The 26,798-nt window shown below is 38.8% G+C and overlaps 1 protein-coding gene across 3 annotated transcripts in view; it reads right to left on the reverse strand.

Moving 5' to 3' along the window:
- The window catches only part of HDAC9 (histone deacetylase 9), a 487,110-nt gene that overhangs the window by 434,478 nt on the left and 25,834 nt on the right, over positions 1–26,798 (reverse strand). For all 3 annotated transcript variants that reach the window (XM_064444483.1, XM_064444482.1, XM_064444481.1), the window contains exon 2: positions 11,977–12,089. In XM_064444483.1, the coding sequence (XP_064300553.1) occupies positions 11,977–11,995 (19 nt within the window). In that variant the 5' untranslated portion in view covers positions 11,996–12,089. The remainder of the gene's footprint in view (positions 1–11,976; positions 12,090–26,798) is intronic.

Genomic DNA, 26,798 nt, shown 5'->3' on the forward strand with positions numbered 1-26,798 from the left:
TGTTATGTTTAATGAATGGGAGTTTTGTCAAACCATCTCAGGACACCTTCCTTTCTGCCAGAATTCCCAGCCAGAGGCCAGCCCCTGTAGGAGCCTCAACTCTGAAACAACCATTAAGGTTGACAACACCAACACCACATATTACAGCCCCAACAGCTACAGCCCTCACCAAAATTCAGCATTACCCCAGGACCCCTGACAGCTGCTCAGCTTTGTCATAAATAAAAAAAAAAAAAAAGGAAAATAAAAAAGCATTATCTAGGTATTACATAATTTCAAAATCCTCCTCCACAGTGAGCAACAGTCCAAAATAAGGCCTTTTGTTTTAATCTGTTTCAGACCACATTAAACTTTGAAAAAAATTCTCAGAGTTTACAAATCTTGCATATCTAAACTGCAGTGTTAAACAGAAATAGATATAACTAGTAGAAATATAAAAAGAAAGATCAGGAACCTTATGTTTCTAAGTAAAATCACACATGGAAACAGGTTTTCAGGCTGACTGTGGAACTCATTGTTTGTCAGCTTTTAAAACAGACATTTGTCTAATTGTCTTAAAGTTGATAAATTTTTTTTTTAAATACGCCCTGAGACCGGTTCAAACCATGAGTTTCTTTGGCTCCGCAGAACTTGAATCCACCCTACAACATGCACATCATCACCTGAAGTAAAGTCTGCCCCTTCACCCCCAATTTAAATCATATCTTGAGGTCCCTTTACACCTTCATTAGCTAAATGCCACGAAGCAGTACTTAATTTGTCGATTAAGATATTCTACACACTATAACACTTCAGACTTTGTAATGAAGTTTTGAAATTGTCACCAGCTTCAAAATTAACCGCGCTACAAAATAGTCCTGTTTTTTGTGAGTTACCTAATCTGCAAATTACCTGTTATAAGTGTTGTAATTATCACTGCAGAAACACATCTGGACTACGAGAGACAAAATTAGGAGGTGGTGTGTGGGTGGGAAAAAATTAAAAGTTGGCAAACACACCTTTTGTAGGGTATTCAATATAAACATTCATGCTTCTAATCTAGATGAATGAAGAAACTAAAAAAAAGGTTTTACTCATGGCGACCTATTTAAATTTCTGTATAATATTTTAGAAACAGATCGTTACCAAAATGTAGATATTATAAATTCACACTGAAAAATCATTAAATTACTATTCTTCTACAAAGCACATTTCACATACTTCTAACTGCTTTGTGTTACATGTATCTTAATGAATATAAAAGAATGCCTGGCAGTCAGATAGTGAAATATCACTTTCAGAGTGGTATGCTGTATGACAGATGATATGACCTTGTTGATCATTTCTTTTAGCTATAGAGCTGAAAAACAAAAATGTCCCTGAGCCTCCAAATCCTGCGCAGACAGAACTGGGAACTTTTTAACATTTGGAAAACAGAAATGACCAGTAAAGGGAAGATGTGTGAAGAAGGCCTTAGTATTTCTCTCCAGCTTTACCTAGGGCTTAGCAATCCCACAGTCTGGAGGCTGACCATGCTTCTGCTGCTCGAGGATCGCTCATGATCATTTCTTTCAAAGGCAGTACATGAGTTAAACACTCTTTTCTCTTCCCTCTTCCTTCCTCTCCTTGCCAATACCATTGATTGTGTGGCTATGTAGTAAACCACAATAAGGAACCAGTCCAGGATAAAAACAACCCTTTTTTCTTGGGAACAGCTGAGCCTGGATCAGTCCCAAATCCATTTCATCCTGTGGCCACACAGATAAATATACCTGGCATGACCGAGCAGTCAATGAGAAGAGTAAGAACAACAGGCAGGCAGTCACTACAGCTGCTTATTCTGGCACTGCCATTGAAAAAGACATTTCTTAAAATGTAACCTCCTCTAGCGGCTTTTTGAATTGTGCAGTTCTCCTGCTCACAGTCTCCCACCTGCCCTCCCACACTAGAGGTGACTCTGTCCTGTCTTCTCCCCCCACTAACACAGACACACAGCAAGGAGTCGTGACACTGAATCACTTAGTAAGCAACTGAAGTGAAATACCTATCTGATGAGTAAAATCACTCAGGAAGTGAGTTTGTAGCGATGCAGGGAACCATGAGCATCTTCCAGACTACTTGTTTTCAGATATAAAGAATCCTGCTAATAATGTAACTGGAAAAGGATTTTTTTGTTATCTGCATACTGCAAAAGCAATTCTCTAAATCAAAATGTGAGGATTGGCAGAGACAGAAATTAGGAAAGCAACTGACCTGCCAAATAGAATATATGGCAATGAAGATTATTGGATATGCCATGACTAAGAATGAAATTCAGATGCTAGTAGGGATGGGGAGAAGAAAAAAAATAAAAATAAAAACACCCACAAAACAAAAAAAAACAACCCAGGAACATCAAGAGTAGATGCACTTATCCAGGATTAGCCCCACCCACCAGGGCATTAGGATTTCTCATACCTGGCACAGTCCAAGGAATACCCTGTATATGTGACAGTCCCACTGCATAGGTATGAAGTTCAAAGATGGTAGTGAGCCCCCACCCAAAATAAAAACCTAGGCCCTGGGCCATGTGGAATTGGAGCACAGGATGACACATGGCAACTGCTGAAATTAGATGGGGCAGGGACATTTCTTCTAGTTGACCTCCTTCAGATCCTGACTTGATTTGGAATTACACAGTGTTTTTGTTCCCAGAGCAAATTTGTATACTTAAGGAAGGTGTTACAGGTTACACTAAAGAGTTTGCACCAAGTAAAGCCAAGCTTTTCTAAGGCAATGAGGATGTTCCCGTTGCATAAGCTTCCAGTAAGCACGACGACTTTAGATATACTGGCAGTAAAGTAGTAGAAGCAGAGTTGGTTAAATATTTCATGGGAGACTGGAATCTGAACTTCTAAGTCTGGAGGCTTTCCAGACTCACTTAGAAGTGATGGCAGACTTCTATTCAGTAAAAACACATGAATATTTTGTCATGCATTTAGTGGCATTCGAAGCAGCTTCTAGGTTGCTGTTGGGATTTATAGCTTGTAAGGATGAGCCACACGAGGAATTAGCCCCCCCATCATTATCTGGCATATTCCAATGGTGAATTGCCAACACTGCTGAAAAAAGCAGCCTTATTTCAAATCTGAATTTATCTAGCTTCAGCTTCCAGCCACAAGATATCATTAAATCTTCCTGTTAGGAGTAAGCGTCTTATGTACCAGGAATCTTTTGCACACTGGCACTCATCTATATAAAACGAATCATCAATCACATTGCCTCTTAACCTTCAGCAAAAGCAAACAGACTGAATTCCTGAAGCTTCTTTCAGTAAGGTATATTTTCCAGACCTTTTACTACTTCTGTAAACTCTTCTTCAAAGCTATCAGAATTAGAACCAGTACCCCAAGAACAGTTTTGTTCACTTTGTCTAAATGGAGACTAAAGGAAAAGTTTTGCTTGACCCTAACTTTTTCTCTTTTCTCCGTTGAAAAGGAAATGAGAATATAGTCATTCCGGACTAATCCAAAGCTTCTCTCTACTCCATCCCCAACACTGGATCTGGCCACCAAAGCAGAAGCATTACTTACCCTCAGCATTCAGTTCCCATATCATCGTGAAGCCCATGTGCTTTATTAACTACTGCAGGGCACCAGCTTCATGATTCAGGGCATTTATCATGACTTAAAAGCCATGATCAAGCATTCCTGTGTACAGATAGACATGGAAGAACTCAGAGTGCTATCAAGAGATGACTATCAAGTCAGGGCCCTATAGCACATGACCTACAAGGAGAAGCTGAAGAAGCAGAGCTTGTTTAGCTCAGTGAGAAGATGACTAAGGTGGTTTAAGAGCAGCCTGCAGCTGCTTGGAGGGGAGTTACATGCATCATGCAGGCATGTTTTTCTCCACAGTGTTAGATGACAGTGAAAGGCTGAACCTCCACAAATTCTAACTTGGAGGCTCAGGCTTCTCTCCAGGAAGACTGCACGGTAGTCCAGCAAGATGCCCCAGGAAGCTCTGCAAATCTCCAGCCCTCAAGGGTTTCAGGACTCCTCTAGAGAACACCATGCCTAACTGGATCCAGTGTTGGCAATAGCCCTATGGGACCTCTAGAGGTCTCTTCTAATCGATATTCTATGATTCTTCTCAAGTGCTGCATTCTTTGTTACTTTTATTTGATTAAAATGCATATTTTTCAAAAGAATTTACTTTATCAAGTGGGATTATATAACCTTATATAACCTAATTTATTCCAATATAACTGATCTTAGCTGTACCAGAATTAATATTTCTTTTCCTCTAGACAACTGATAAAAATACTGAGTGATGTTAAACTAATAATAAATTCCTACAGATATCTGCTAGGGAAACCTTTAGGGGATAACAACTTTCCCTATGTACAATGCTTCCTGAAACCTGTTAGCCAGTTTTTATTTAATTTAAGGCCATCATGATTTTGGATAGTGTTATTTTTAAGACTGTCATATAACACAGAAGTCTAGTTATATTCCTCAATTACCTTTATCCAGCAACCCATCTACCATCAAAAACATTAATCATTTGTCTGAAAACTTTTTTCTTAGAACTGTGTTAGACGACATGAGTTATAATACCATATTTTCACTCTATAGAGAATGCAATCTTCTGGTTTGCCTTTCCTAAGGTCACTCAAAATACAAATTTACATATTTACATGAAGTATATGCATACCTACTTAAAACACAAAATAGGGCGTTAGCTTTATTTTATAGCATTCTGAAATCTGGTTTAGAACATTTAAAAATCTGCTTAGCCAGTTATATTAATATTCTTGTACGCAAATTATCCATGTCCTATGTTTAGCATTACAACTGAAGTTTAATATTTAGTAAGGTGTTAATAAACACCTGATGTTTAATATTTGAATATTGAAGTGCAACTTTTTTGTTGTTGTTGCTCAAAACCGAAAAACCTAACTTCCCCAACAGCTAACAGAGAATTTAAAGAAGCATTTATTGCCCATTCCACACAGTTAACACCTTTATGCACACTAACCACCACCACAGGCCAATGCCGTTGAAAAAGATGTAATTTATTCCCATTGTATTTAATTGAGGATGATTCTTTCAGTCTGGAATTGTCTTTTTGTACCGTTTGTTTCGCACCCTTGTTGAATCAGATGCTTACCCAGAACCAGTTATATCCTGATACCTAACAAAATTCAACACAGTCTCAGTTTAAACACACTGAAAACACAGCCTTGGCAAACAGTAAAAATTAAGGCACAGAAAATGGTTTACAGAAAGAATACTTCTGCATCAAAAGCCCAGATCTCTCATAAGAAGAGAGCTGTGCAGAGGTTTGGTCTTTGAGTAAACTCAATTTTTTTCAGGATATACCAAAGCATATTAGCTGCAAGCCAAAAGCCATTTAAGTAATTTATTCAATTTATATTGCCACATGGGCTTAAGTTAACTGGGCTTCTTCACTAGACTCCAGTGAAAGTAAAACTGTGCCATCTTGGTTTTATGAACTGGTCAGAGTAAAAATTCTGATAACTCTGAAAGTACAGTGAAATACTGTGTTTTCTCAATGGACAATAAACTTGATCACCATTTCTAGAGGTGTACATGTTAACTGTTTAAGTGAACACTGAGGATAAATTATATACTTAAAATGAGAAAATGTTTGCACTTCCAATTAAAAAAAAAATCTGAAGAATCTTTACAAGCTTTATAAACCATACTGAAATAATAATAATAATAAAACCAAAAAATTTCAAGGTTTATTCCCAGAAAGCTAATGTAGCTTTTGAAGTGCTACTGCTCAAAAAGTAAGACCTGCTTTGGCTACCTGGACCAACAAAACAGTTATTTCAAAAGACAGATTTGCAGACAAAAACATCTGGTGGCTGATATTAACAAGTCATTCCTGAAAGGAAAAAGCAATGCAATTGTAATTTTCAAGCACAGTATCTGTTTGAAGAGATAGGAATTTTTTATGTATGCCACAGCTTAAAATTTATATGCACATATCATGTTAAAGCACTGCAAAGTTATATCAAAAAACTCTCTCCAGACTTGTTTTCTTCAGTTAACCTAAAACTGCAGAAAGTAGTAACTAATGTCACAACACACTGGCTAGCTGACTTGTGTCGTCATTCTTCATTTACTTAAAATTTGAAGAGTTAGCACAGAAAATGATAACCTCCATAAACATGTGTAAGTGTAAATGTACAAGTGAGAGCTGGACCGTGACGCTTTAATGTTTTGATTATCAATTTTAATGGTAAATGGTGTAAATGACTTCTAAGAGGAAAAATAAAATAACATAGGAAGTAGCTCAGTGTATTTACCAACTTTAATTACTAGCGAGTGACCAAGATGATGCTTTATCTAATGCATACACAGAGCATTATTCGTTATTTGTTTTTTGTATATATTAGATCCCCAGTGACAGTACACATTTTGCATCAAAATTTTTCACTCATGCTTGTGAATTATTGGGATTTTACCTAGAAACACCTAGATAAGTATGTCAGGCTTAAACTATTATGAGAAAAACAGAGACAGAGAGAGGGTCTGTAAACAGCAACATTTCATAAAGGCAAAACTAAGATTTATACCACACTGAGGCTATTTTGGACTTCTGTAAGGAGATTCAAGAGGTCAAAACCTGAGCTGCACATCTGAGTCACGCTTTGCATTGAAAGTTAAAAGCAGGCTTTTTTTCCCCCACTGCACCCCGTGCTTTCTTTTACACGTTTCATTAAGGCTGAGCTTATAGATGTTCTTTTTACCTTTTTGATACCTTAAAAAGCTGCAGTATTCTGTCACACATAGATAAATAGACAGATAGAGGTAACATACCTGTTAATAGATAACGTATCTACTAATCCTGAAAGTTATTGGGCCATATTCAGTGAACTCACAAAAACATATATCTAATCCAGCCTTTCTGTAAGTCATTTTCATTTTTTGAAGCCAAAGGAAAAGTCATCACAAAGTCATCACAAGGAACAAATGTATTTGATTCTTTCAGCCTACAGTCAGAGGTCAAAAAACATCCATGCACTCAGCTTCAATGGAATTAAACACCTGCTGTAACACACCTATTTCTGTACGAAGAACAGTTTTTAGCCTTCTGGTATTTCATTTACTACTTTGTTTTGGACTCAAAGTTCTCTTAAGTCTTTTTACAAAAACACTGACAAAATATATTTTAGTACAACTACATACATGATCATTCAATATTCATCTGTTCACAGCATCTACTGCTGGTGCAGAGGTGGTTACTGGACTGCAACGTAACATTTCACTGCATTTTAATTTTAATACAGTAGTGGAAATACCATTTTGGAGCATTTTCTATACTTAGCCTTTACTAATATAAGGAAAATGATTTATGAAAAAGCAGAGCAAAGCAGAACAAGAAAACAGGGGGAGTCAGCTTTGCAGAGAGGAAGAACAAGCTATTCCTCAAGAGGAACAAACAAACGCCTATTAAAGAAATTCAGAATCAAGATGACAGAAAAGCAATCCAAAAGCAGAAACCGGCAGAATTCAGCACACAGCTCCTCTCTCTTCCCACTCAGTTTATTAAGAAAAGAAAAATTACTTTCTGATTGACTACAGCAACAGGCAGCTCTTACAAGATACTTAATACCAGGAAAATTAAGCAATATTTTTGAAGAGCAGGAAGAATTTTGAACAGGGAATTCCAAAACATTATATATCGGGTGAGGATTTTAATTCAGTAATTACAGTTATATGAAAGAGCTGATTTCACCTGGGTGCAAGTAAGTAAACTGTACACATTTTGAACTTGTTCTCAGCAGCAGGCACATACTGTTATGTTTTTGAAAACCAGCATGACCCCCAGGATGCTGAAAAGCTCTCTCAATCTAAACAATTACCAGCTTTCCACAGCAGCATTTCACTTGTTTGCAACAGTAAAAGGAAGAAACTGGATAAACTGGATATGTGTTTTAACACTTGGGGGACTGTGATACTAAGTGATGCCCATTTAGCAATACTCTGTAGCATCCAGAAACTGGCTGGACAGTTTAGAGCTCCAGGTATCTTCCTTCGTTCATCATCTATCAATGTTATTTGCCGCTCTTCCCTAACAGAAATTATTCTACCCCAAATAGTTCCATGGACAACTTTAGAGGTTTGCGGGGTTTGGTTTTTTAAATAGAATTTACTTAATTTAACTATTCCAATGTTACTTCTAATTTCAAGGTGAAAAGCAAAGCACAAAATCTGAAAGATCTGTGTGACAGGAGAGGGAAAGGGGAGAAGAGATGAGATCTCTCTGGTCTTACTCCCCTTCTCAGGGTACAAAATGAAAGCCTAGGGTCATGATGCCTCCATGATCTTCACAGAAATATTTCTGCATAGGTGTTGTTTTTCTTTGAAAAAATCTGGGTGAGAAATACCGTATTAAATCAACACATGCTTAAAATGAAGTGATCTCCTACTCAGAAGAGCAACAGCCTTTGCAAGAGTTGGAATCCTTGGAAACTGAGCTGGTAGTCACACAACACAATCCCCAACCATACCACCATGTTAACAGAAGATATATTTCAGAAGTATTAAACGGTTAGAGTCAAATAACTCCAAACACATCCGTGAGCATTAATTCACCACTGGGTACTATTTAATATTTTTTTAAAAAAAAAAGCCTCTCTCAAAACAATAGGTTAACTCTTCCCTAGAAGGACAAATAAATATTTTATTTTTCTGTCCAGTGCTTTTTATGCACACTGATCAGTTCAGAACCCGCAATGGCAACAGGATGTAAACATTTCCCTAATGATCTTACAATTTATAACAAGCCACACAAACAACCAAAACATCAGCACTTTCCCCTGTTGGGATTCAGCATTTGCTTTATAGCTCTACAGATTAGCAAGAGCCTGCTCCCTTAGGGTTCAAACAGTTGACATCAATTTAATAGGTTACAGTGTTGTTGCAAGTAGATGTTGTTACACTGGAGACCTGTTCATTACATCATACAACGTAAGGAAATAATTATGTGCGTGGGTGCTGCAAACAAATCCTACCCAAAGAAGCTCCTCAGATAATATTTGAATAAAATATGCATATTTCTTGCTTGTTCCACACTGGGTATTTCGATGGACTTTCTAACAATTTAGATATGAAGAGAAAGCTATTGTAAAGAAATAAGTATTTCCTCCACTTTGCATATCACATTGTAAATATATAGAGAAATTTAGCATAGCACAGAATACTTGAGGCTTCTACAGCATTTCAGAATTTTTTCATTGACAGAACAAGCCATCCATGAAGTGGGCTGGCCTTTATCATTCACCTACAGAGTAGCACTGCTTTACCAGTTTGCCTCTTGCATTTTTTCTTTTTTTTTTTTGAAGTATACTTAACTTCTGTGTAAACCGCATGCATGAATGTACAGGCACAAGCTATATATGTATGGGCTAGATAACCTGTAAAAAGAAAAATACAACTACCATTCTGTTGTAACCTACAACCATGACCTAAAGCGTTGATATTTACAATACATTATGGAAATTTTCACAGATCTTATGTATAAGACACACAGATTGGCATGCGAATAAGGCAGCATCCTGGTATTACACAATAGAAAAAGACTGCCTGTATGAAATGGCAATGTTTAAAGTTTCCTGATTAAAAATTAATTTAAACTGCCCTAACTACTGGCTGTAACTGAATATAGCAGCTTATTCCCTGAAGAAGCACAAGAATCTCCGGAGTAAAAAGCCAAGACCACAAACCCCCTTACTATAACACTATTAGACACATCTTCAGCAGGCTTTTCCTATTTAAACTACAGGCCATAAATGCAAGAACTGCCTTCCACAGGCTAATCATCACAGGAACAAGCTGCTCGTGTCAGTGCCAATCCAATTAATTTTTCTTCTGGAATACTAGAGACTTCCTCAACTATTGCAGTGTCTTAAAAGTGAAACAAGTATATATTTCTAACCTCAAGTTAGTAGCTGGATGGAACTGACATTCTAGCTGTTCATCTCATAAAGATCACCTTCATAAAAGTCAACTCCAGGAGAAAGAAAAAGGAGCAATAAGATTTGCAATGGGACAAAAACATGTTGGCCACATATGAATAAATATGCATGTTTGAAAATGACTGGGAAAGGGGGACTCAGTAATAAGAAAAATCAGCAATTATTGTTTTCTAAAAAATTCTAATACTCAAGTATTAACTGCTTACAGATATGGGAGGCCGTTCCTACCACTCTTATTCCCTACCAGTCTATTACAGGGACTGCACTGAAAGCAGAAATTTGGTGACTGACAGAAGGTGACAAAACACATCTTGGACTCCCCTCGATCAGGGGAGAGAAGAGATGCCACAAGGAAACACTCATCCTCCTTTAGTCCACAGCATTTACTTCAAGCAGGATGCAAGACTCAAGTCCAGATAAATCCAGCCTAACTTCCCTTTCACTGAGGGAAAGAAAAATGAGGATTCCGTGGGTGATGTTGTCCTTGAATACAGCAACACTGCACGTGCCACAGAGGTGTTTTGATACGGTTGGTGAAGCAGCTTGGAGTTTTCACAGGCAATCTCTAATGATGGGGGACACAAAGGACTGGATTTAAAGATATTTAGGCACCTAACTCCTACTAAAAGCAATATTTCTGAAGTGTCTAAATACCTTTACAGGTAATCTGATTACATTGAATGTTTCTCCTTTACTGGATTTGGAAAGACAGCAGACATGAATATATATTTACAATCTGTTTCTTCATAGCAGTAAGAGTATTGGAAAATTTACCTTCTTTTTGTGAGAGCCTATTTCATTTTTGGCTATTTCCACAGACTATATCTAATGCAAGATAAGAAACGTTAGAAAGATACCCAATCAACTGGAATATCTTGGAATTTGACCTGCATGTTTAGGAAAGTACAAGATTATTCCATATTAGTCACCACTGGGATACAGATGAAACAAAGACATGCCTTTCTGCTGAACATCATGTTTTTTTATGGATAATTGACTGCATGCACTAAATTGCGCTGTAAGAAAAAGAGGCCAAGTATGAAACCTATCAAGCTATGCTTGATTCCATTTAATGTAAAAGCAGTTGTTGCCAGTTTTCAACAGTACAATCAACAATTCTCCAAATATCCTCAGTGAATTACATTTCTATGAGATAGGGCATCTAGCAGATAAATACAGCTCACTAACTATTACAGTGTTTTCCCTGATGCTTTTATAGGCTGTTTGCACAAAACCAAAGCAGCCATAAAATAAGCCACCTGTAAAGGGTTATTTTACCAACAGGACTAAAAAAAGATACTTCAAGTGTGGGTGAGCAAAGTGAGAACCATATGGGACGCTGCACAGATTTCAACTGGGGACTCTAGCTCCTCAGAAGGACTGAAGTCAAGGCATGTTCCATATGCAGCATTCTGCTTCTCCGAAAGTTTGAACACTGGGTACAGCTAGCAATAGTTAACCTTCTATCAGGTGAAACTGCAGTAACTCATTTTACAGATATCGGATAAAGCTTGTTCAGAGACCATTGTTCATTACACATCCTTAAAGGAGGAAGCTCTACAGAGAATGCCCAATGTGGGCAAATATGACTTTAGAGTTAAAAAACTAACAGAACACCATTTGCACTTTCTTTAAATAAGGGAACTGTGCAAAGGCAGATAATAATTTAATGACTAAATACAAATATTAAGAATTGAAATGTTTTAATATGCTTATTCATGTCCAATCGTGATTATTCACTTTCTTAATAAACTCTACAAAAATGTTTTAAAAACACCATAGGATTATACCAGCTTTCTAATTCAGCTGAGATAAGGTGTCCCCAAAACAGCCTTTTTGGCCTATATAGCCTTTATCCTGTTTTATAAGACAGTCATATCTTATGAATTGCAGCCGGCATATCAGTCACTTGCTGAATCCATTGCAACAACACAAAGAATTCTGCACGTCCTAAGAGAGAACAGTGTTCTGCAGGAATGAGGTATAAAAACAAACAAACTAACCTGGTGTTGTGGAGCTCATTGCTCTTGATGGAATGGTAATTTGTTGACAGTGTAAAGCCAAACTGTGGCAGAAGTTGTTCAGATTTTGAGATTCTTCCAGAATTGGGGAGAATCTAAATAAAATAAAGAAAAATCACTTTTGACCTATACATTAACAACATATTTTAAGAGATCATAGTTATGCCAACCAGACTTAAACAGAAGAACATCTGAAATCTTTCTCAAAAAAAAGGTTCTTGCTTTCACCTACATACTTGCTGTAAATTCAAGAGCTGATGACCACTGAAAACAAGACTAAACCTAAAAATCCTCAAGCTTCAGGGCAATCCAGACTCAGATACAAATTTGCACTGCAGCCCATCTATAGTCACATAACAATATTAGAAAGTAAAGGATTAACCGGTCCTTTCTCTTTGCACTAAGATCAGGGAATTGCATGAACTAGAGTTTGAAAGACCTGAGGAAGAAATAGCTGGATGGTATCCTTATGGCTAAGCAGTGGCCAATTCATAATTTTGCTCTTACTGTAGACATTTGCAGTCAGCACTGAAACATGAATGTGCAGAAACAGATATGCATTCAAAAGCCTTTCTGGAATATCTACTACTTCCTTAACCTCCAATGTTTACATAATTCAGAACAGAACTTGTTGAAATAATTAGCATAGTTGAATGGATCTCCCACTACTAGCTAATGGCATCTATGACACCACCAAGATAGCTGCTTAATAGTGTGGGCTGCTTGAGAGCAGGGCAAGGAAGGTTCTGCAATTTGGCTGAATACTTTCACAGTCTTACAGCATTCTCAGTTCAACGCAGAAGCAAAGGCAAAAGTGTTTCTCTAATATTCCCATCTGCTGAAAGTTTAAAGCTGCAGAGAAGAGGCTTTCAGAGAACCAAAATATATTTTCATTCAAGCACAATATAAACAGCATAATGGGAAAGAGGAGAAAGTTGTAGTGCACTACGACGACTGTGACTATCCTATTCAGCCACTGCTCCTGAAGCATCGAAGTAGTTGAAGATATTCTTAGTGCTGAATATTTTAGCAGCTTTCGTCACTTTTTTTAAAACCACCAACTGCACATTTAGTTTCAAGCTGAGCTCAGCCAAATTTCAGATAGTAAATTACATTTTAACCTAGTATAATCATTTAAGTTTAGCATCATTATCGTTCAAGAAAGGGAAATCACACATTTAGATAAGTAACTTCTGCTTTTATGCCCACTAAAGTAACTTGCTCAAACAGGCATGATATTTGGAAACATCCAGTACTCCAGCAGACAGCATCTGTAAAATCGAACTTCATGATACTTCATGGAAATCCTAATTAGTTTCCTTTGCTTACCTCATGCATGAAATTTCATCAAGTATCAGATGGAACCACTATTAAACTGAACAGCCTCTACTGCTGATCTAATCCAAAACTGCTATTTGGGAACATGTTTACCTTGATTGAGGCAGGTGAGTTACTTCCCCATATAGCTCCAAGATTTGTCAGTACAAGTACAACAAACGCACAATTTAGGCTAGCCAAGTTCTAAGATTATTATTTAATTTCAGAGAGCTCATTGTTATTTTAGCAGCTACACAGATAATGAAAAACATTTTCCAGTGAATCCAACATCCATTCATTCAGTATCCAGCCTCAGCTGTGACTATATGGTATCTCACAAAGTCACATAACGGATATTAATGCTTAACTATGGACTTTACTAGAGTGAGTTTTCAGTAAAGATTTAAACTAAACATAACAGAAAAGTCTGGAAATTAGGATTTGGCAATATTCTAAGGAAAACACTTTTATAATCACCATAACTAAAACTACAATTTTGTCCAATCTCACTTCATGTAGACTCTCTCATCTAAGTGGATATTTGAAGCTAGTGTGACCAGAGAACATGCAATCAGTTCAGGCTGCATGCTCAGATGACCAACCTTTCACCTCGCATAAACGAATTTCCACTTCTTTCCCCAATAAAAATAATTGCAAGTAATTTGGGATAGTTGTGTGAGATAGTGAGAGATCAGTAGATATGTGTGGCATGCTCCTGTGAGTGCAAATACTGATATTCCACATACTGTCAACACAACGGTCCCACCCATCCTGAACCACTAGGTTATAGATACCAGCTTTGCTGAAACTCTGTAGAAAGAAGCTGCTTCATAACTCTTGCATGCTTTTCTGGAGCAAGGAACACTTACCCTTGGAGGAGAACCAAGCTAAGGAAGACTTAAACAAGCTAGACACACGTAAGTCCACGTGACCTTATGGGATGGATGCTCCCATGAGGGACAAGGGAGTTGGCCAATATCACTGCGGGGCCACTCTCAGATTGCCTTTGAAAGGTCATGACCATCTGTGCTGGTTTTCGCTGGAATAGAGTTAATTCTCTCCACTGTAGCTGGTACAGTGCCAACAGCAGAGTCATGCTTTAGTTGTTGTCAAGTAGCGGCTCAGCGTCGCTAAGCGGCGCCTGTAGCAGCCAGGGGCCTTCCCAGCTTCCCGCTCTGCCATGTGGGCAAGAGGCCGGGAGGGGCAGGGCCACAGCCCAGACAGCTGACCCCAACTGGCCCATGGGATGTTCATTCCATACCATGTGACACCATGACCAGTACATTAACCGGGGCAGTTGGTGCACAGGGGGGCGGTTGTGGCTCGGGGACTGGTGGCGTCGGGTCGGCAGGTGGTGAGTGGCTGCATCACATGTGGTTGGTTTCGGTTGTTCATTCCCCCTTCCCTCCCCCTGCCTTGGGTTTCACACCTCTCTCACTGTTTTCCTTTTCATTGTGTTGTTGTTGTTATTGTTTTATTTTAATAATTATCTGTTCTTATCTCAACTCATGAGCTTTACCCTTCTGATCCTCTCCCCATCCCACTGGTGGGGGAGTGAGCAAGCAGCTGTGTGGGGCCGAGTTGCCGGCTAAACCACAACAGCATCAAGGGAGGTTCACAAAGACTGTAAGAAAGGAGATGTTACTCCTGTCTTCAGGAAGGATAAGAAGGAAAATACGGAGAACTACAGACCAGTTAGCCTCACCTCAATTTCTAGGAAGGTGATGGAGTGAATAATCCTGGAAACAATTTCCAAATATGTGAAGGACAGGAAGGTGATGCGAAATATTCAGCAGCATCTATTTACAAAGGAGAATCATGCTTGGCACTGTAGACAGCCTTCTACAGTGAAATGACTAGCAACATAGATGAGGGGAGAGAAGTGGATGTTGTTTATCTTTATTCTAGCAAGGCTTTCAGCACTGTCTCCCATAACATCCTCAGACAGACTGAAATACAGATAGGTAAGTAAACAGTGGGGTGGCTGAGAATTAGCTGGGTTGCCAGGCTCAAAGGGTTGTGATCTGCAGACCAAAGTCCAGCTAGAGGCCAGTCACTTTAACGGAGCGCCTGGGGGTCAATACTGGTGCCAGTACTGCTTTTCATTAACGAGCTGGCTGATGGTGCAGAACAAACCCTCAGCAATTCTACAGATGATTCAAAACTGGGAGGAGTGGTTGACAGAGCCGATGGTCGTGCTGCCATTCAGATAGACTTCAACAGGCTAGAGAAAATGCGTCTACGGAATGGATGACGCAAGGTTTGGGACAGGTGGGGGTGCTGCAGGGCGGGGACTCTGTGGGAGAAGGTAAAGACCTGCCATGTGCCAGTCTCAGCTGGTCCAGCCAGCCCTGCAACAGCCCCACCGCAGGCCAAAGCTTAGCCTATCACCAAAGTTTGTGGAGATTCTGTGAAAGCATACTTACAGGTGGAAGACACCAGACAAACAGAGAAGCAGAGAAAGAAAGTGAGAAACAGAAAGAAAACCAAGGTCAGAGGAAAGAAGGTATTCCACTGCAGAGCAGTGATGAAAAGACCAGTGAAGAAGAGAGCGCCATACTCTTCTCAGTGATGCCTAGCGACAGAGTAAGAGGCAATGTGCATAAACAGAAATATGGGAAATTCCATTTAAACATTAGAAGGCACTTTTTCACTGGTGCCTCACTTAGTGAGGCAAAACACCTCAGGAAGAGGCTGCCCAACTAGTTTGTTGAACCTCCATCCTTGGAGATTGTACACTGTTTTGGGCAACCTGCTGCAGTTGACCCAGCCTTTAGAAGGGGGTGGAGTAACTATCTCCAGAGGTCTCTAGGTCTCTTCCAGTCTCAGCTACCATAGACAGCATCAGCACTGAATTTTCATTGCTGTTAAACCTACTGAGAATAACTCCCATATAAGGAAGCATTCTGCTGGGATCCCCCAAAAAAACCATTTCTGTTAAGGAATTCTGCAAATTCAACTGCACTGGTAGTCTTATATTTTATGAAGCGGCGGTTGGCATCCTGCCTGATATTCTATTTCCATATATTTCTTGTAAATGCAAAGCTTTCAGTAGCTGAATGTTGTTGTTCAGGTTCAGTTTTAACAACTCCTTGCAAATATGATACAAGGCTCATATTGTCAAAGCTCACATTTAGAACCATGAAAAATTCCACATCATCGCATACAGAATTATATCCAAAACACAGACACTCTCATTCAAATAGACTTCTACTGATGAGCTGACATGCTTCATTTCTTTCCCTTTACTGAAAGAATGTCACAGTGTAAATGAGACAGTATGAACTGAAGTACTGCATATTTTTTAATGTTAGCACTGAACCAAAGGAAAAAAAACATAGTGCTGGCCACAGTACATTATAATTTTATGCAGGATACTATGGTCCATGGGAGATGCATCTATACTCCACCTTCACCCACAAAAACCAGCACACAGATCCTGACTGGTCAAATCTTAAAGATACTAAGGTACAGCAAGTGGTTCCAGGACTCAGTATAAAACTATCTGCATTTCCTAAGGCAATCCACTTTAACTGCATGATAACTCATTAACGAAGTCATCAACCTGGCATATTAGGCTATAGTACAATATACAGCAAACTAGCATCTATCTTCAGATATATCACTGGTGGTGATGCTGCTCATCAGTGACTTGCATTTTCTCACCCAGGAACAATGAACCCGCCCCTTTTTCTTCAAAGGGAGTTCAGTAGTTCATGTGCTCCAAGGATTGATGCAGCTTTGAAATTGCTACAGAAGAACAGCACAGATGGAATGGAGGTCTTCATGCCCAGTGGCCACCATAAAGCTTATGTTTCTTGTAACTATAAATAGGTACAACATTTTCAAACAAAATTAAGCATTTCAGGTTAATACCATTCCTTTAAACTGTCATCTCTCACTGCACTGTCCCAAGACTATACTCACTGACTACCTTTTCTTCCTATCTTGTGCCTATACATCAAAATTATTTTGGGAATTGGGTTTCTGAAATAGGATGCAGTGAATACAAATTAACAGAATTCAGATGAAATAGATTTTTCTACTTCTATTTCCCCCTTCTCCAAGATGAATTTTTCATGAGCACTTCTGAAATGAATCCATAAGCACACGTTTTCAAAACTACATCCTGGAGGTATCTTCCAGATCTTTCTCTTCCAGAAGGATTTTTTACTCAACTCCAAAATATTTCTATTTGTAAAAGGGTTCAGAAAATCATTATGCAGAGATTTCATGGATAAAAATACTGAATGCTACACTTCATTAAGTTCTGAACATGACGTGTTGGCACCCCTAATAACACATCTAGCTGATTCTCTGCTGGATACAGTTCTAAAATAATTTTCAGTTACTTATCAACAAAACTGTTGTCTTGTACTTGAGATCAAAATCCTGTAGGCCAGTCAACCTCAAGTGTCACAAGAAAGGAACAGTAATCCCTTCTCACAACAGCTTGTGTGTTAAAAAACTAAGCATCTAAAACAGCTGTCAGAATTAGTACAAGTTCTGTTGTCCAACAAGCAGTTTATTAAAAAGCACAATTAAAACAAATCCGAATGGTTAAAACAAAAAAAAAAAAACCACCAATAACATTTTTCTCTCTAGAGCATGAATAACTTGATGGTTAAAAACAATTTATTCCAAATTACTGATAATTTACACAAAAATCTTGACTAAGTATCAAACCATACATAATGAAAATCAGAGAAAAAAAGATAAAGCTGAAGATCTTTTAAAAGAACATGGCAATATAAAGACTGGAAGACAAATTACAGTGAACTTTTACTAAAATGAATTTCACGCACATAAGGCAAATCCAACCTTTCTAACCTTACACGAACCTTCAAAATTTGATTAGAAAGCGAGCTGGCATTTGGAAAATGAAAAAAAAACCAAGATCACGTGTTATGAAATGTTGGTGTAAATTCTAAACACAATGGACTTAAAGACATCAGCTCAGAGAGCAAATGGCTATATATTCTTTTATTGCCTTTCTATTGTATTCGGTTTAGAAACATAAAATAAGGTAGACTAAAACCAGACATTATGCAGAATAACACTATTAGCCAATGACCTTTACATGCAAGTACAGTGCAGATCTACTAGCAGCAATATCAAAGTCTAGTCCAAGAGAAACTGGGGTATATAACTGCTTTCAGTGATAATTTCAGGGTTCCACAGAAGAGCAATGCCTTCAGTATCCAGAGCTCAGTGCAGGATTAAATATTTTTACAATAAAGTATTGAGATACCTAATTCTTAGTTAGATAGCTACCTAACAACTTTTTGAAGTCTATATCAATTTTGCAGTACATATCCTTGCAGGTTCGGTATTAAAGAACTACTCTAGCAGAGAGTTCTGGACCGTCGTGCTCTTTGTACTTCCCCACCAAAGTAATTTCTGACACGCAGTGCCTAATAAAAAAGTATGTCTTACAGGGTCTGTAAGGAACCCTCAGCTGTACTACTAACATATAGCTAGTTTTAAGTCACAAACATTGAAGTATACTAAGTGGCAGGAGATGCACAATGTTGTGCGGAAAAGCGATTAGGTTAATATAGTCCCTTTATTTCTCACTGGAACACACTGGCTGGATCAAGCTGCGTCTCAGTATCAGCTGCATAACTGCAAAGGCACCGACCCCTTTTCCAACCCATTTCAATTGCGCTGCCTTTGCTGGATGCAGAAATTAGTGAGTCAATAAATTCAGGTTGTTTCTTTTGAAGAGTAAGTTACATCACTGTATTTTTTCAATTACTCATGTGCAATATTAAGCAGTTTTATACCTCACACATACTGTGAGCATACTACTTACTAAGCGGGAAGGCTCAGACTTCTGTCTAGTAAGACAAACCCTCCTTTCTGAAACTCTCTTAAGCAAACAAAAGAGCCACACAGCCATTTGGTCAATTGCTTCTAAACTCAGCATCTACTACAGAGATGAAGCAAAAAAGATTTCTAAAAAGCAAGATGAGATGATGCCTTCCATTAAAAATAAGTCTTAGGCCTCAGTCATCAGGATTAAATACTGTGCTGCTGAGCAGCTGGCTGGACTTCTGCTATGCCAATTACAACAAATTGGCACAAGCTTCTGCTCCGTCTCCCAGAGATGCCAGTTGGAAATACGATCTAGCTAAAAACAACCATTTTTGCCAGCCTCATCAGGTTTTTTGAACTTGGTCACCACACAGCTGCAGAAATACTTCTACTGCAGCTGAAGCTGTCCTGCCTGTGCCCTCACCAAGTAGAGGTGAGGTACAAGATTCATCCTGCATCAAGTACTATCAGGCAGTAGCAGGGACCCCACCAGGTGAGGGGCTAGCCTACATGATGCTTTCTTAGCAGAAAGAAAATATGAGACAGGCTAGCCTCTTTATGTCTACATTTTGATTTCTCTTCTTTTTGTTATACCAGATTTCAATCAGTATTCCTTAAAAATATTTTGGAAGCAAAAAGAACCTCTGCTAGGGGAAACTAATCAGAAAATTAGGCAGTCACTGAAGCACAAGCTTGACTTCTATCACTTCTGCCACTTCAAGCATTGTAAATCATAACTACAGCAGAGACTGTATCACTACTAAACATACACAGGCACTTCCAGACAGGAAGAGTTCTCTCCTGCATGCCCAGAGTCTTACCAATGGACCCTGCTGGAGCCAAGGAAACATGATGGACTTCTGATGAAGAGAGGGATGGAAGTATCAGAAGTTAATGCTTCTCTAAGCCCTAAGGGTAGCTCACAAGGGAAAATACTACTTCTACACTGAAGTTTGGTGGCTAGCAATGAAAAAAAAAATACCATCAAAGGCCTGAAGAAATCCAGTTAAATGTAAGGAAAGAAAAACAAACACACACCTTTTTTCACTGAAGTATGTTGCCCATACTTGGTGGCTGTGTAGTCTCCATCCTTGGAGATACTCAAAACCCAAGTGGACATGGCCTTGACCAGCCTACTCTGACTGTCTAATTAAATCTTAATCTACAAAATACAATCTCTAGAGATGTTTTCCAGACTCAGCTATTCTGTGAGCAGCTCCAAGACACATGAAGAACAGCTCTTGTAGGTAGTTCAAAAGTAGTTATAGTCTTCTCCCCACACACAAGGGCATGGATAAACTTCCACCAGATTAATATAATTGAAGGAAAGCACCTGTCTCAAGAATTTTTTTTCCTCAGAAACTGGACAAAAGGGAGCCACAACAAGAATTTATGGAGCCCAGATTATTTTGAAGGAAATCTCAAATTCTAGATTTCTCTTATTCTACCCCTCTTCCCCAGCACTGCCAAAACTAATTACCCAGGCTCCTGGGAAGGAAGCCTCAGACAGAACTCAATCACCTAATTGAGAAGTGTTTTCTATCAGACTATGAACATTCTTAAATTTGCCTTTGAAAAACTTTAAGTGGACTTCTGTGAAGAGCAAAGGCAAATTTAAATGACAGCAGTAGTACAGAGACTTACATGAGCACGGTGAGCTCTGCACTACTGACTTAAACAGTGCTTAATTCAGGGGATATTTGAAGGACACAAGATTTCTTTAACCAATTTATTACCAGCCATCATCAATAACTTATTCACTGATAAGTGGAAAAAAAAAGTAAAAGGCAAAACCCCCTTTTCAGTTATGCGAAAGGAAACCCTGCTGAAACCCAAAGAGCATACTCTGCCTGCTGTGTGTCCAAGAACATCAATTTTTCTAAAAATGCACGAGATTAAATGTAATTTTTAACCCATGAAACTGATTAACAACTGGTTATAGAGGAAGGGAAGGGAGGGAGGAAGGGAAGATGATGGACTGTTTATTCTCCATATGCATGCACATAGAATAAAAAAAAAACACCACTCCCGCACACATTCTTAACAAATGGCCTTACGCAAGGAGAAGAAAGTAAACAAGTAGACTTTTCCCGTTCATGTCATTAAAGGATGACTTTTCCCATGGGTTCAGGTAACCCAATCTAGTTCAGAGCACTAGAACTAGAAACAGTATTTCAAAAGAACAAGAAATAGACAGTAAATAGAGCACTTCTGAAATCTTTTGAGCCTATAATATGAAGTTCCCAGTACTTCAGATTTGGTTTATATTTGTCTTTTCACCAGTTGAAAACTGAATTTCTCTCAACCGCTCCCCCTTCTTTTTTTCTTAAACTGAACCATTGAACCTCACTGCACAGTGTGGTAGCTGACATGTAGCTACTGATAAAGAACTTTAGGAAGTGACACAATTTCCCCTATTCCTTATTTACTCTATCTTTTCAAATAAAGGGCAGCATAACAGCTAGTCCATTACATTTTAATTTTAACCTGATATGCACAGCACCTGAATATTCACAGCAGGGGGACTTTGTAATTAGAACATATCAGAACATCAAAGCTTCATACAGAAATGCACTTTTGCATTTCTGCAACATCACACTTACTTAGAATAACAGAAAGCATCTCATGAAACAAGAATTATTAGCCTCCCTATGGGACTCTGTCTTAGCATCTACAGGAAAAGACTACTTACCTAGAAGAGAAAGCCTCCAAAGGGAATCTCAGACAGCTGACCTGGGTTTTGAATTGCCCTCTGAAGGAATCAGTCTTGCTTTCCTTTTCAACTCTTAAAGGAAGCATGAGGGTATGTGATGGTTATGTTAAAAGGAAAAAAAAATTATTTAGAAGAGCAGCTTCATGTATAAAGTTCCTCAGACATTATAAAAAATTTTATTTGGAACCACAAAAAATTTGAGTATAACTGTTTGGATTCATTCACTTTGACATACTGCAATAAAGTTTTTCTGTTTTTAAGACAAAAGGACATTCTCTCCCTCACTGCAACCTTCCTCAATATGTAAGAATTATACACTATGATGTGATCATAAAGATAAATATGAACACTTGAGATTATCACCACTGCCTTCAAAAAGGCTAGAATGAAGTTACAGCTAAATACCCTTGAAAAATCCAAATCCATTTTAGGTATGTTTATGTCTAGATTAGATATTAACACAGCTAATCATATTCAACAGGATTTGATCTGCAAACAGGTCGCATTTTTAGAGCGCAATATGCCTCTGTAAGCTTTGCTTTGACACTTGGTTTGGATGAAGCCAGACAAACCTCCAGGTGAATCCCCACAACATTCTGCGGCTCTCCAGCCCTTCCACAGAGGCTACAGAGCCATCCATGGTTTCTCCAGAGCCACTATTGCTACTTTGATTAAATTAGGACCTAGATGTCCCACCCAGGATTCAAACCACTTAGTAAGACATTCAGTACTCTGTTATATGACAGACCTTTAAAACTTATCAGAACCTTTCTGAAACGCAAAGGGATGGAAAAAACCTCTTACACCATACCTCAATGGTCTTGAATTAGTACATTCATGTGGACTGTGGAACACAGGTCTCAAACATGACCTTCTGATGTCTGTTTTGTACTGCCTTCCTCCCTAAAGAAATAGTATCCAGTCTTGGACACATTCCTTCAGTGACACAGGCACAGTCAAAAAGCTGTACAAGTACTATCTCAAAGTATCTCAGGCTGCATCAGAAGAAGCGTGGCCAGCAGGTCGGGGGAGGTGATTCTGCCCCTCTGGTGTCTGGTGAGACCCCATCTGCAGTACTCCATCCAGCTCTGGAGCCCTCAGCACAGGAAGGACATGGACCTGTTGGAGTTGGTCCAGAGGAAGGCCACAAAAATGATCCGAGGGATGGAGCACCTCTCCTACAAGGACAGGCTGAGAGCGTTGGGGTTGTTCAGCCTGGAGAAGGGAAGGCTGTGGGGAGACCTTATTGCAGCCTTCCAGTACTTAAAGGTGGCCTATAGGAAAAATGGGGGCAATGTCTTTAAGGCCTGTTGTGACAGCACATGGGGTAATGGTTTGAAACTAAAGGAGGGTAAATTTAGACTGGATATAAGGAAAAAATTTTTTACTACGAGGGTGGTGAAACACAGGAACAGGTTGCTCAGAGAGGTGATGGATGCCCCATCCCTAGATACATTCAAGGTCAGGTTGGAGGGGGGCTCTGAGCAACCTGATCTAATTGAAGATGTCCCTGCTTGCTGCAGCGGGGTTGGACTAGGTGACCTCTAAAGGTCCCTTCCAACTCAAACCATTCTATGATTCTGTGATTCTATTACCTCTTTTACAGTTGAAGTATTGTGCTCTTCTACACTTAGAGATATTTCTGATTTTGAGAAAGTCTAAGCCACTTATGATACAAAATATCATTCAGGGGAAGGAGGAGAATAGTTTCTGATTTTTATCATTTATCAGCCTTAAAATATTAACCTGAGAAATTATTATTTGGAAAAGAATATGAAGCAGGCAACTTCAAACCCACAGGCATATTTGGATCTTTGGTAATTCTGACTTCGACTAGACAGAAAATTTTCCAGAAAAATAAACATGACACAGGAGTAAGGCATGCAGAATACAAACTCATGACAACTTCATTGTAGCTCGGGAATCCCAAGAATATGAAGAAAGAGAAGGATCTACAAATAGGTAAAACACAAGCCAAGAACCATGGCAATCACCTACAGAAAGCAGTCAACTACCACTATGCAGCACACAAAGGCCCCAGGTGAGAACAAGACCATCTTTTGTGTCTATGTGGCCCCTAACAGAGCTCCTCCTGCAAGGAACTTGGAATCTGCCAGCAACCCAAGCAGTGGGGACAACAGGGCTTAGCACAGGCACCAACACAATGATGACTGGCAACTGACCCCTTTACTCTAAGAAAGATATTTATAAAGTTATAAAGTCAGACTAATGTGAGAATCAACACAGGAGAGGGGTTATAGGTACATAAAAGTTGCTAGCAAGCTTAGCAGGAAGTAGAGGCAACCCCTACATGGAATTTTTTTCATAGCTGTGACACGAGATGTTGTCCAATGTTACTTCGTGCATTAAAAGTAGCAGAATCAAAATTTTCCATTTAAATCTATGATGGAAAAGTGGGTTTATCTGCTTAGCAGCAGAAGGATTTTTGTTGTTTTTACCATCAAGAATCTTTCAGCTTTTGTCGCCTAATGAACAGCCAAGTATTTTTCTGTTCACTGAAACAAGTTTCAGTCAACTGTTCCTCAGGAAAAGCATATACATATAAGCTGAGTTTTTGTATATAAACTTACAATTAAAAAAAAATTATATTTGCTGTCACTGAATTTTATCAAAGCTTGGACAAACATTTTTTACACTAGTTTCTACATATATTATGCTTCAATTTTGGCTTTTCAATGTCTAAAGAAGTATTACCACAGTCTTTAATTGTTTAAGCAGTTATTTACCTTTTTTTTTAAATACAAGCTCTATAAAATTTCTTACTCATCAAACAAACTTTTCACTAAAGCTGATGCTTTGAAGAACATTTACACTGAATGTCCTTGGACAGTGGATTTCTTTACAGTAGAGCTTTACTTGTCTTCACAAGACAAGTTTAGGATTAAAAGTGACATTTCTTAAAAGTATGGTTCAGCAAGGACTAAATGATACATGAAAGTTTGATTAATACTTTGGCATTTTCAGCGGTGGAATACAAACCAAGAAAACAGACTTTCTGCATCAGGCAGTTAAACCGGATCACAGGTAGAAGTCTGAAAATTATTTTCATGTGTGATTAGTTTTCTGAAATTTCACCAATGTCACTGAGATAAAAATAAACAAACATTATCTTCGGTAATTTATAAGTCAGTATGGTAACACATCCTTCATACAGGAACTTGTCAGCCACAGTACAGGAGACTTATTAATGCATGTGGCTGATGAACTGAACTCATAAAGCAGGACTTACAAGAAAATTCTGACCTCTGCTGCAAGTGCATATTGTCATTTAGTAATAGCAATAAGGCAAAATAACACAAAAAGCTAATGACATTCACATGTGTTTCAGACTCCACATTGGGAGTACTGTGTGCAGTTTTGGGCCCCCCAGTTTAAGAAGGATGCGGAACTCCTTAAGCAAGTCCAGCGGAGAGCTACCAAGATAATCAGGGGACTGGAGCATCTCCCTTATGAGGAAAGGCTGAAAGACTGGGGTTTGTTCAGCCTGGAGAAGAGAAGACTGAGGGGGGATTTCATCAATACCTATAAATATCTAAAGGGAGGGTGTCAGGATGATGGGACTAGGCTCTTTTCAATAGTGCCCAGTGACAGGACAAGGGGCGATGGGCTCAAGCTGGAACACAGGAAGTTCCACCTCAATATGAGAAAAAAGGTCTTTCCTGTGAGGGTGCCAGAGCAGTGGCACAGGCTGCCCAGGGAGGTTGTGGAGTCTCCTTCCCTGGAGACATTCAAAACCTGAAAACCCACCTGGACGCGTTCTTGTGCCCCCTGCTCTAGGTGTGCCTGCTCAAGCAGGGGGGTTGGACAAGATGATCTCCAGAGCTCCCTTCCATCCCCTACCATTCTGTGATTCTGTGATAAAGGTCATGGAAAGTAAGTCTTGTACAGGAGAGGGGGGAAAACAAAAAAAAAAAAAACACACCACACACCACAACCCACATTCTAACCAAGTTCTTGTCCACCCTCCCTCAGTGTCTAGGAGTTGAGCAAAAACAAACAAAAAACAAAAACCAGAAAGACCCAACAGACATCATATCAACTCCTTGGTTTTGCCCCCATCAGATACTATGGATAGACGTGTACTTGCAACTATTTTTACTGTAAATATTTCTGTACATCAACTTAATTACAAGGAAACTTAACTCATCTGTAAATCTCAGATATAAATATCAGCTCAGAATTCAGTTCCAAGAAAAAGGTTTAAAAATTTTATCTAGCAACAAGCTCCAGATAAATCTTGTCATTTAATGAGTTCTGTATCCATGCACTTTTGCATCTAGTTACATACATATTAAAAAAATAATGGGCTTCTTACCAAGTGACTCAGTTTCCCTTCTTGTTAGGATTACAACTGTGGCAAGTACTCTAATTCATAAGACTTCACATCCACAGTCATTTAAGTTTCAACATGTGGGCTTGTTCTTTCAACACTAGAATTCGGTTTTGAATTCCAGATTTAATGTATTCAAGACCTCAAGAAAAATCACAGCTAAAACCACTGTGTTTCACAAAGACTTGTGGTGAGAAGCGGGGAAGAAAACACACACACACAACAACAACAACAAAAAATAAAACCCAGACCATGCCTATGCACATACAAGGAAATCCCACTTGGTTCAGGTGAAAACAAGAGTACAACAAGCAAAATCAGGGCTAAAGACAACTCAACACTTGTTCTCACTTAAACAAGCAACCCTGACTGGATGAAAACACTTTGAATTAAAACTCAATGGTTTTGGCAAACACTGCAGAACACTTCACCTGCCATAAAAACATAAAACATAAAAACCAAACATAAAAAGATGTTGTTTAAATGCATTAAAAGTTTGATTTTTTTCTTCCTATTCTTTCATAACCAGCAACCTGGATATCCATGGAAGAGACTGCATCTGTAAACAGAGATGTTAAATTCAGTTGGTGCTCCTCAGTTTCTTGA

This window comes from Phalacrocorax carbo, chromosome 2, assembly GCF_963921805.1.
Source record: "Phalacrocorax carbo chromosome 2, bPhaCar2.1, whole genome shotgun sequence".
NCBI lineage: Eukaryota > Metazoa > Chordata > Aves > Suliformes > Phalacrocoracidae > Phalacrocorax > Phalacrocorax carbo.